At 34.7% G+C, this 12745-nt stretch overlaps 1 protein-coding gene across 3 annotated transcripts in view; it reads right to left on the reverse strand.

Annotated features, from left to right (window-relative positions):
- Positions 1 to 717: 717 nt before the first annotated feature.
- Positions 718 to 12745, reverse strand: part of CA1 (carbonic anhydrase 1) — a 50015-nt gene continuing 37987 nt past the window's right edge. For 2 of the 3 annotated variants that reach the window (XM_016958906.4, XM_016958907.4), the window contains 6 exons: positions 10745 to 10942; positions 9438 to 9556; positions 6015 to 6110; positions 4981 to 5043; positions 2182 to 2337; positions 718 to 1165 (listed from right to left, as the gene is read on the reverse strand). In XM_016958906.4, coding sequence (XP_016814395.2) covers positions 1049 to 1165; positions 2182 to 2337; positions 4981 to 5043; positions 6015 to 6110; positions 9438 to 9556; positions 10745 to 10942 — 749 coding nt within the window. In that variant the 3' untranslated portion in view covers positions 718 to 1048. 3 annotated transcript variants of the gene reach the window in all.

The following is a 12745-nucleotide window of genomic DNA, read 5'->3' on the forward strand; positions in this document are numbered from 1 at the left end:
ATGGTGACATGCATCTATAGTCCCAGTTACTCAAGAGGCTGAGGTGGGAGGATACCTTGAGCCGAGGGGTTTGAGGCTGCAGTGAGCTATGATCACACCATCGCACTCCACCCTGACTGGCAGAGTGAGACCTTGTCTCAAAAAACAAACAAACAAACAAAAAACACCACACTGTACTCCATAAACATGTACAATTATTGTGTGTCAATTAAAGATAAAAATAGCATAAGGTGAAGCGCACATCTGACTAAAAGATTGCATGATGTTTCTATATGATTCTAAGCAAGAATGACTTCTTTAGCATTGTTATAAACCATTCACTTGTGACTTTTCTTCCAATTTTAAAGTAAAGATTCTCCATGCAAACTAACTAGTTGTAATAATGGCAGAGAAGCATTGTCCTTGCTAACGTGGGGAGAAGAAGTGAAAGCAATATCCAGAAGCATCATCTTCCTATATAAAAGATAATCATTTTGATCACAGACAACACAAATGGTAGCAATGTTGGGCCAGCATAATGATATTAAATCCAGTGGTCATCTCAGCTATATTTTTGTCTTCAGGAGTAAGCAAATGAATTTCCCAATATTTCATCTCCAGCTGCTCTTAGGTTGTTGTATTTGAAGCAAAATACTCTTGCAAGTAAAGTATTTAAGATTTTTGAATGTAAATGGAGTAGAAACTTAATGGTTTTAGAAACTGAATGCACAACAGAAAGAAAGAGATAAAATTATTTTGTTGGTTCAAATAAACTGAAAAAAATAGACATACAAATCACTTAGTTGTAATTTTAAAGAATTCCTCAAACTAAACTTGAATTTAAGCATAAGCTTATGCTTACAGATTACTATTTGCTAGCTTACTAATTATTATTTGAATTAAGCAGTAAGAACTAAAATTTAAGTTTCTTAGTTTTACAGATTGATTTGAAGGCATGCTGTCTTGCTAATATTGAAATAAATTTATTTCTTAAAAATTATTATTCTACTGGATTATGTCAGAAGCAGGGCTGTGTTCTTGAGGAAGGACAAGTTTCTTCTCAGACTCATCAAAATGAAGCTCTCACTGTTCTGCCCTTCAGAGGTTGGGTTGGGCGGTTGTTGTGCTGCATGGGGACAGCGTTATCACCTTCAACATTTGATAGAAGGCTGCGGAATTGTGCCAGCTAGAAGGATAAAATATTTTAAAAATAAAAAGTTTTTAAAGTTACATAAAGCGTTTTATTTACAGGATTACTAACGCACTGATATTTAGAAAACTGAGTTAGAAATTGCAGTAATATCACTAATAGGAGGAGAGAAAGCCCCAAATCCTTTACATTCATTCCTTTGAACCAGGCATTTTGCTTTAATTATTGATTTAATTATTTAATTAAATCAATTAAATACAGCAAATTTAATTATTTGCTTTAATTATTGATTTAATTATTGATGACTGGGTTAAAGTATCAACTTTTTAATTTCAGCTGGGGTACGTTGGGCGAGCGACTTATTAACTTAGTACCTTAGTTTCCATATAGTACTTACTTCACTGTGTTGTTGTGAAGATTAAATGGGTTAATACATGCAAAGTCCTTAGAATGATACTTGATACATAGCATGTGCTCAATAAATGTCAGTTAGCAACAGGCTACAATGCTTGTCCTGTAGGTTTGTTATGAGAATTGGCTAATAAAACATATGTAAGGCACGTAATAAACGTGGTAGAGCAATGAATGATACTTACTATAATCACCATTATTAACAACAGTTAATGAGATATTTTGTTGAATATTTAAAAGTTTAAGCTCCACAAAAGGAACAAAAATATTTTGCCAACTATCAAGGTATGCCAGCTGGGAGCCACAGTTCCCCAAAGTCTTGTTGAAATGTCCAGTCACAGTTTTTCCTTTATTTCTGAAATGCTTAATAAGATATTTAACAAGCTTGGACTTTTCCTTATTAAGGAGGAAAGAGTGGCGGGAGTCATTTTTTTTTTTCTGCATAAAGGCAAAAAAAAAGTATTATAATGCATTTTTGGATAGTTTAATAAACCTATGTCCCCAAATTAATATTTTTAAGTTGGGAGGAAAAATGAACTTCTCACAAAGCTGACTGAAATAATAATCTCTCTCACTGATACTGTCAATTAAAGTAATATTCCTGCTACGCATTCCCAGTTCCCATTCACTCACAACTCTACCTGCTCTGAGCTGACACTGATGCTCTCCTTACAGATGATCCAAGTTACACTCTCATAAAGAGGAGGATGAGTCAGAGAGCCAGGGTAGGTCCAGAAATCCAGGGATGAAGGAAGGAGAGTAGAGGGGTCAAAATTTGTGAATGGGGCTCGTTTGCCCTGGAAGAAAAGAATACATCATTACAGCATGACATAAAATACTTATATGAATATATGTGACATATATATGCTATATTATCTTGTTATACATTATTTAGAGATTTTAGCTAAGAGTCATTGATTTTTCTACTATTTAGTATTTCATGACTGGTGTGTTTGTGGATATAAACAATAATATCAACAGAAAAAAAAAAGATGAAAAATGTGTTATATGTAAGTTTTTGACCAAGACGTCTTCCTTCTTCATTTGGTTGCAGATAAGCAAAGATTCAAAAATCTTTTTTACAATCTATATCTTTAAAACATATTTAATTTCTAGTATAAAGCTTTTATTTTTTCTCTAGGAATGATGCCAGATTCTATTTCAATGGCAAAAATCTTTATTGACATGCATATTGGTTGTTTTAGTTTTATTCTATTTATTCCTATCGTCTTTTCTGATTATTACTGGTGTGTAGGAAATATACTGATATTTGTATGCTAATCTTTTATGCATTCTGTATTTTAGATGATTCTTCTGGAGTTTTCAGGTGGATGTTAGTGATGATATCAACTGCACATAATGATAGTTTTGTTTTTGCTCTTTCAATATCTATCATAATATGTACTCTTTCATTATTTTGTTGCACTGACTAGGACCCTTATTATAATTTTCAATTGTGATGATCACAGTGGCACTTTTGTCTTGTCCCTGATTGAAATGAAAATGCTTCAAGTGTTTCACTATGAAGTTAAATGTTGATACAAGTTTCTAGGTAAATTCTTTATCAAATTCAATAAGTTTTCAGACAGTTTTCTTTCATTTTGTTTCATCCTAAAGAAAGGGCATTAACTTTTATCAAATGATTTTAAGCATTTAACAAGTTGATCATGAGGTTTTCTTCATCTTTAACTAGTTAATATAATGAATGAATTTAAGATTTTCTAATATTGAGTCATTCTTGTATTTTTGGGATAAACTCTACTAGTTCAGAAACTACTCTTTTAAAACACTGTTGAATTTGATTTGTTATAATAAATTTTAGGATTTCCTTTAGCTATATTCCTAAGAAAGTTTATCCTATGTTTTTTGTTTTGTTTGTCTGTTTTGTAGTTTTAATACCCGGTTTTGGTATCAGATTCCATTAAATTGATGGGAAGTTTTCTGTCTGTTCCTTCATCTGGGCACTTTAGTTAACACTGGCATGATTGTTTCTTAAAAGTTGAGTAACCCTTTTCCATGAAGTGGTCTGGGCCTAGTCTTTTTGTTTAATAGATACATTTTGACTATTGTTTAAATTTACTTTTAGGTTCTCAGTCTATTTAGGTATTCTAACTCCTTTTGAGTCAATTCCCTTACTTCCCATTTTCTTAGAAAATTATCCATTTTATCTAAATTTTCAAATTTACTGGCATAATGTTATAAAAAATTTTGTCTCTTAAAATTTTCTTCTATGTCTTTAGTCACAACCTATTTATTTCTAATAATGTTTTATATGTACGGCTTTTTTTCTCTTTATCCAGCTTCCCCAAAGTCTGACTTTTTTGTTGTTCTTCCAAAGAATCAACTTTTCAATTTATTGATAAAATTTTACCCCTTACTTAGCCATCATTTTTCTTTTCAAAATTTATTTATTTATTTATTTAAGATGGAGTCTCACTCTGTTACCCAGGCTGGAGTGCAGTGGCACAATCTCAGCTCACTGCAACCTCCACCTCCTGGGTTCAAGCGATTCTCCTGGCTCAATCTCCTGATTAGCTAGGACTACATGTGTGTGCCACCACGCCCAGCTAATTTTTTGTATTTTTAGTAGAGATGGGATTTCACTATGTTGGCCAGGCTGGTCTTGAACTCCTGACCTCAAGCAATCTACCTGCCTCGGCCTCCCAAAGTGCAGTGATTACAGGCATGAGCCACCACACCCGGCCATCATTTTTCTTTCTTATTTTATTCTTTTCTGCTTTTATCTTCACTAATTATTTCCTTATATTTTCTTTTCATATTTTTTTTGATAACTCTTGAGTTGAGGGCTTATTTTTTATCTTCTGTCATTTATACTTTGTAAGACAATCATTTAAGTTTAATCTTTTCTGGAATCAGCATAAATCAGATTTATTTTACACAAATATATGACAGTTCTCCATGCTGCAAAACATGACAAATTTCTGATTTATGGTTTAACTGCTTACCTTTAAAACAATAAAGCTAAGTTTGTGTATATCAAAAAATCAATATTTTTTTGAGTTGGCAAGAGTTATGGTTATCAAAGATTGTATATCAACCATATCTCAAAAGAATGCCCTTTACTTCTGAATTTTTCTACTGCTAAAAAACTAGAGATATCTTTATTTATCAAATGGAAAATCACAATTTTGTTAGATATAGTTTTTCAAGCAAATTTAAATGGCTGTGTAATCTGGTTTTCTACAGGCCATATTCTGCTGAAATAAATAAACCATAACTATGAAAAACAGAAAACCAAAACAATTCCCTGCATTAGATACTTTCTCAGAGGTAGGCAGTATTGAAGTAGCACCTTGATTTTCAGTTGGTAGCTTTTACTATGGCCTTCCTACTCCCCAGTTTTAATACTTCCTTAAATGATTTCCATAGATCTGTAAATTCTTGTTCTCTGATTTAAACTACTTATTTAGTGTGTTTACCTTGGTTTTAATTGCTTGGAGGGCATCAAGTACTTTCTGCAGCTTTGGGTTGGCCTCACCAACCTGGAGATTTAAGAAAATAAAGTATGAGATAAAGATTATTATCAATCGAACACTGCTTAGCTAAATTTTGAATTTTTTTTCAATTAACAACTGACAAGAGGTAAGGTATTTTCTCTCTGCTTTAGAAGGGGAAATTTTTCAAGCTGTATGTCTTTGAGGGTCTTTGTACTCTATAAATTGTTTATAATATGTACCTACAGATAAAGTAGCAAACAAAAAGCTTGATTTAAACTTAATTATTGGCAATATGTTCAAAGTTATACAGGGCAAAATCTAGTAATTTATCAAAACTGACACAAAAACAAATCTCTTATTTTGGTCTGTTATATTTGTTTTCATTACTACAGTATTTGGCATATTGTAAGTGCTCAGTAAAGGTTAAGTAGAAGTGCTATAATTTCAAGAGTTACTTGGTTACCCGGGCATACCCAATTTAATAATAACTTTTTCGTAGAACTTTTCAGGGATTCTTCTATAGAGGATTTGAGCAACATCTCCCATTTAAAAAATCAATTGAATGTTCTTTGTAAGAAAAAATTCTCTTACTATTTCTTTCCTAATGAGATATTAAATTGATAAATTTCTGAATCTATGATTTCAGGTTTCCTTATTAATATTTAATAATATTTCTTTCCTGATGAGATATTAAGTTAATAAATTTCAGAATCTATGATGTAGGAAGTTTAGAGGAAAGGGAATTTGGAAGAGCTGGAAAATAGAAATTCCTTTTTCCCTATGAACACATTTCTATCTCACCTCCACCTGAAACTCATTTCTCTCTTTAAGAGGGAAAAGCAGAGATAAACCCAAGCAATAAAATACTAGGGAACTATTTGTTCACCTGTAGTCATCGATTAAATGGAAACTTTAAAATAAGAAATTCTAAAATATATGTTGCCTTATTTCCTTCTATTTTGAGGTCTAATTGGTAAGACAGTGGAAGCAGAGCTGTGTAATTATCTGTAACTCACCTTCATCAAAACACCAATAACTGCCAAACCATCAGCCTTTGAGGCAGCTTCAGCGAGGTTGGAGTACTTTGCAGAATTCCAGTGAGCTATGTGAAGCTAAAAATGATACTATGGTTAATTAATTATTTATACCAGTGTGATGAAAAAAGATAAGTTATAAGTTAACTTGTTACCATATGATGATGTATCTTGGCTTAGATACATAAAACTTATGTGAACCTTTATCCAGTGGATTAGAAGAGTTACATTCTCATTCGTAGGAAGGGTTATCTGTGTGCCAGGTAGAGATTACAAAACCTGGAACCAGTAAGCAAAATGTCCTTTCCTACGATATTGTTATTTAATATTACTCTTTAAATGTATCTCTCTTTGTTATGAAAAGATCAGGAAATATGACTAACTAGTTTTTGGGAAAATAATTGAAGTAATTTTCTCTCACATGAGGTACTTCATAGTAAATTTATGAGAAAGGGTTCCTGGAGTACCTGGGAGTCTTGGCCAAGAACAGATTCTTTCAGGCACATTTGTGCCCTTTCCAAACACCTCTCAAATAAATATCTCCAGCTTAATGTCTCTGCAAACTCTAGATTTGTACATCCAAGTATGTATATATGTATTCTTGATATATTCTTGATATCTCTACATGGATGTCTAATAGATGTTTCAGACTTAATCCGGCCAAAATAGAACTCTAGATTTCCTTCTTGCCAAACCTGCTTAATTTTACCTTCTTAGGATAAGGTTTTTAAGTGCTCAATCAATAAGTACAACAATTATCATTCATTTCTCATTTCCCCACCTATCAACATTCACATCTTACAGATTATACTTCGTCACATGTTCACAACTTTGAGCCTTTGCATTAGCTTCTAATTTTCTCTGGAATTTCCTTCCCCTTGATCTTCAAATGGCAGACTTTTGTCTTGAATTAGGGTTGAACTCAAATGCCCCTCCTTAAATAATTCTTTCCTGATCATCCAATATAAAGTAACCACCACAAATCAAAACAGTTCATCCATATCACTTATTTAATCTCTCTTCTTCCTATTCTCCTCCCTCCCTTCCTCCATCCCTCCCTCCCTTCCTCCATCCCTCCCTTCCTTCCTCCCTCCCTCCCTTCTTTCCTGCCTTCCTTCCCCTGAAATTTTTATTTTCCCTATCAAATGCAAGTTCTGATAGCAAGTACTTTTTAAAAACAGTATCTCACGCCTGTAATTCCAGCACTTTGGGAGGCCGAGGTGGGCGGATCACGAGGTCAGGAGTTCGAGATCAGCCTCACCAACGTGGTAAAACTCCATCTCTACTAAAAATACAAAATTAGCCGGGTGTGGTGGCACATGCCTGTAATCCCAGCTACTCAGGAGGCCAGGGCAGGAGAATCACTTGAACCTGAGAGGAGGAGGTTGCAGTAAGCCGAGATCGCGCCTCTGGACTCCAGCCTGGGCAACAGAGCAAGACTCTTTCTCAAAAATAAATAAATAAATAACGACAAAAAATAAATGAAGACAGTATCTGGCATATTGTAGGTGTTCAATGAATATTTGTTGAATGAAAAAAGAATAATTAAGACAGTATATTAAGAGGGATCACTTATTGCAATTTCCTCTGACCATGCCAGTGTAGATTCTGTCCCTACTTGTAATTAATTATTCTTACATCTGTATTCCTATGCTTCTTTGTGAATAGTCATACTGCCATTTACTGCTATATTTATTTAATCACAACAATTTATGCCTATACTTCCCTGCTTGAAAAATGTTTGCTTGTGTCTCTACGGAAATGTTAAGTAACATTATTCAGCACATGCAACATGAAAGGTGCTGGTCTAAGTGTGCTCTGTATGGGTTGACTCTTTTCATGCTGTCAACAATTATTAAGATAGATACTAATGCTATATTATCTAGATTCTCTATATAGGAATATTGGAGCGTAGAGTGATTTGTTTGAAGTTGTACAGCTAGTAAGTGATCGAGCTTTGATTCAAACTCTGGCAGTCAGCTGGGTACTTGCATTCTTAAGCAACAGGCTGCACTGCCTCTCAAACCTATTGTCTTATAGGTATCTCAAGAAGGTTTATTGAACTAAATTTAATCATATGCCAAACTTTGTGGCTAAGTGTCTCTCATATCTAGCATGGATTATATTGATTTTTCTCAATTTAGATGAGAGAGTCACTAATTTAGTTTTCTTGGATACTACCAACTATCCTTCCAAAAAGATAATACTAATTTAGGCTCTTAGTCCATTTAATTTTAATCTACCTTCAATTTTACGGAGGGGAAAACCCAATTAACAGATTTCTGCAGCATTGAAAGGTGTTAGTCGTGCTTTACAACACAAGGTAAAGCAAGTTTTATTCGTATACAATCCGCTGATATTCTATCAGAATAGAAGATACATATACTTTGTAACGTAGCAGTCTGCCCTGGAAAAATCTATCCTACATAATTACTTTCACTAGTGCACAAGATATATGTATAGATATATTCACTGAAGCATTTTTTAATAAAAGCAAAAGAAACCAATATAACAAAAATCATATGTTGTGATTGTTCATCAATAGAAGGCAGTTAAATAAATTCTGATGCGTTCACCCAAATGAAATACTATGCAGACAGTAAAAAAGGTGGAATTCAATCTTCTGATTTTTAAAAATTGTCATGATAAATGGGTAAATAGAAAAAAAGCAGGTTGCAAAATTATATATATTGTAGAATTCATTTGATGAAAGTAAAATTAAAAAGTCAACCTGCATATATGGGTACACATGTATTATATAATTCATACACCTAAAGTAAAGAGCAAAATTTCTCACATTTTAATCTCTCAGACCCTCTGTTGACAGTTTGGTGTACATGTCTCCATTTTTCTTTGGATATACAGATAATAATGTCCTGAAATAAGTCGCAAACTTCCATGTGAGAGCAGGTTAAGAGCCAGGGAAGGTTAGACCCTCATCTAGGTGTATGCTGTTCTGTGACCATTGCTATGGTTAAATTTGAGCTCTTAGTAGAGTCTCATTGAATTGTCCTGGCTTGGCCACAACGATACTGCTGGTGTATCCAAACTTGAACATTTAAATAAAGAGGAAATGATGGTGTGTTCCATTTGGGGTTACAGCTTTAAAGGAGGAGCAGTGTCATCCTTTGAAGCTGGCTTTGATATCAAGGTAACAGTTTTTGAGGCATTCTCAGGGAAAGGTGAATCTTGGGCTCAGGAGTTTAGCTGCCTCTTTCCACATGAAAATTTCCCTCTCTTGCCAAACATTATGTGTCTGTGCTTGATTTTAATGGAAACTGGGAGTTCCTTACTGGAATACCCATTCCTTTGGAGTCATTATGATGTTGTCTTAGAAGAGAAGGGAGAAGCTGCTTCTGGGAGTACTCTCAGGGTAATTATCTCTCACTTACTAAATTACATTACCTCGGCAGAATATTTGACTCCATCCACTGTATGTTCTGAACCATGCTCATTTGTACTGCCCCAGTGAAAATGGAACTGAAAGAGCCTGTAGCTGTCAGAGAAAGGACCACCTTTCAGCACTGGAAGAAAAGGGAACCGATTGTTAGCCCGATGCTACACAAACTCTAGCTTATCTTTGCATTTAATATAAACCAACACTAAATTGTGTTGAGTAGAAGTGAAAACAAACATTAGTGCCTAAACTTTCATCTTGTTTTCCCCCACATCCACGAGGATGACAGTCATAAGTATGGTGCACCCCTGACTGTGGCATTGATGAGATATTCCATGAATTATACACATTTCCCAGCCACACGAGCTACAATTTTACCTATTTCTAACTCCTAGAAAGCATATTGCAATGTGAGTGAATTATATCATTACAGGGCTGTCCTTGAATCTCCTTTAATTTGCAAGCTTATTCCTTCATTCTTTCAACAAAGACAGTATGCATCAAAAATCTTTAGTAGTTTATTTTGAGTAATGAACCATTCATCACCTACTGTGTAACTGATGAAGACACAACAGTATATCTTGACAGCTTTGTTGAGAATCCCTGGCCAGGGACCAAGAGAGAGTACCAGTGGGGCAGTGGGGCACTTATAAAACTTTGTTTGGAGAGCCTATCCAATGATAATATTAGTTAAATGCATATAATACCAGACCTAATCTAATATTAATAATGGACATAGTCCCAAGGTGCCTAAAATTTAGGCCTCAGAAACTCATAAACAAATTTAGCATTTTAAATCAGTAGAACTGTTTTATGGAATTGTCATTTAATAAAATATTCAATAAACCTTCATGAAAAGCTAACTCCGTAGCAAAATTTGTTCTAGATTCTGGAGTATAAGGATAATTCAGTCACTGCTTTGTTTTTCTTTTCTACTGTGCTCATTCATACTCATCCTAATTAGAAAATATTTTTCTTTTTAGTTGTTATATTTGTAATGACTGGTTCACTAGACCTTTGTGGATAAATGCTGTTTATTCAGAGACAGTGAAGTGAGCATACAGATACTGGAATGACGAGAAGAGACGTGATGGTGACTTTGAGAAGCAAGACTGAAAATAGAGAGCTGGGAGTTCAAAAAATTGTCTTTACCACCTGGACGTTTTCCAGAAGTCCAAGATGCCTCACTAGATTACAGCAATGCTGCACACAAGCACAAAAGACTTAGAATGGGTGTCATATTTCTCGAGCACTATTTTTTAAATTTTCCCAGTAGACTGTAAGAAAAAAATATCAGAAGGGTCTTTCAGCTCACCTGATCGGTTATCGTTGTCCTCAAAATTTACATGGAAGGAATGTCCCACATTGATAATTTCTTTGGCTGTGGCTGGGTTGTAGGAGACACTAATAGGTTTCAGAGAGGTGTCATGTTTGGTTTCACTGGTTTTAATATCAACAGGGGACTGGTTATTTCCATTGGCAATGGGATACAGCTTGCTCCATTGTTCAGGACCTACCAGGACAAACACGTGTAAAATCAATGCCTTATCAAATGCTTGATTCCAAGTTTTAGGAGTATAGTTACCTGTTTGCTTATTAGATTAGGGTTTATTTAAGTGTATTAAATGATATTCTCTTAAGATTAATAGAAATTCTGTGTTTGAAAATGTCCCTTTTCTTTCTTTCTTTCTTTCTTTCTTTCTTTCTTTCTTTCTTTCTTTCTTTCCTTCTTTCTTTCTTTCCTTCTTTCTTTCTTTCCTTCTTTCTTTCTCTCTCTCTCTTTCTTTTTTTTTTTTTTGACAGAGTCTTGCTCTGTCACCCAGGCTGGAGTGCAGTGATGCGCTCTCGGCTCACTGCAACCTCTGCCTCCCAAGCTCAAGCGATACTCATGCCTGAGCTTCCCAAGTAGCTGGGATTACAGGAGCATGCCACCATGCCTGGCCAATTTTTTTGTATTTTTAGTAGAGATGGGGTTTCATCATGTTGTCCAGGCTTGTCTCGAACTTCTGACTTCAAGTGATCCACCTGCCTCGGTTACCCAAAGTGCTGGGATTACAAGCATGAGCCACTGCACCCGGCCCCTTTTCTATATTGTACTATAAAATAGTGTATTTGTCAATACTACTAATATAGATCTATACTCATAGTCTATAGAATCAGACCATACATATTTTATTATTAGCAATAGATTTCTAATACAAGCTTAACTCATTTTATTGCACTTCACTTTATTGTTCTTTGCAGATATTGCATTTTTTACAAACTGAAGATTTGTAGCAACCTTGCATCAAGCAAGCTTATTAGGGGCATATTTTCAACAGCATGTGTTTATTTCACGTCTCTGTGTCACATTTTGGTAATTCTCACAATATTTTAAACTTTTTAATTGTTCATATATCTATCATGGAGATCTTTGATGTTACTATTATAATAGTGTTGTGGCACCATAAACCATGTCCAAGTAAGATGATGAACTTAATCTGTAAATGTTTTGTGTGTTTTAACTACTTTACTGACTGGCTATTCCCCATCTATCTCCCTCTCTGTAAGTCTCCCTATTCCCTGAGACAAGAATATTGAAATTAATCTGTTTAATAACCCTACAATGACCTGTAAGTACTCCAGTGAGAGGAAGAGTCACATGTTTCTCACTTTAAATCAAAAGCTAGAAATGATTAAGCTCAGTGAAGAAGGCATGTCAAAAGTTGAGACAGGCCAAAAACTAGACCTCTTGTGCCAGTTAGCCAAGCCGTGAATGCAAAAGAAAAGTTCTTGGAGAAAATTAAAGGTGCTACAGCAGTGCACACACAAATGATAAGAAAGCAAAGCAGCATTATTGCTGATATGGAGAAAGTTTGCGTAGTCTGGATAGAAGATCAAACCAACAACCACATTCCCTTAAGCCAAATCCTAATGAGAGCAAGGCTATAGCTCTCTTTAATTCTGTGAAGGCTGAGAAAGGCAAAGAAGCTGCAGAAGAAAAGTTAGAAGCTAGTGGAGGTTGGTTTATGAGATTTAAAGAAAGATGCCATCTCCATAACATGAAAGTGTGAGGTGATGTGGCAAGTGCTGATACAGAAGCCGCAGACAGTTATACAGAAGATCTAGCTAAGATAACCAATGAAGGTGACTACACTAAACAACAGATTTTCAGAGCAGACAAAACAGCCTTCTTTTGGAAGAAGATAGCATCTAGGACTTTCATAGCTAGAGAGGAGAAGTCAATGCATGGTTTCAAAGTTTTAAAAACAGCCTGACTCTTTTGTTAGGGTCAAATGCAACTGTTGACTTTAAGTTGAAGCCAACACTCATTTAA

This window comes from Pan troglodytes, chromosome 7 (genome assembly GCF_028858775.2).
Source record: "Pan troglodytes isolate AG18354 chromosome 7, NHGRI_mPanTro3-v2.0_pri, whole genome shotgun sequence".
NCBI classification, from domain to species: Eukaryota; Metazoa; Chordata; class Mammalia; order Primates; family Hominidae; genus Pan; species Pan troglodytes.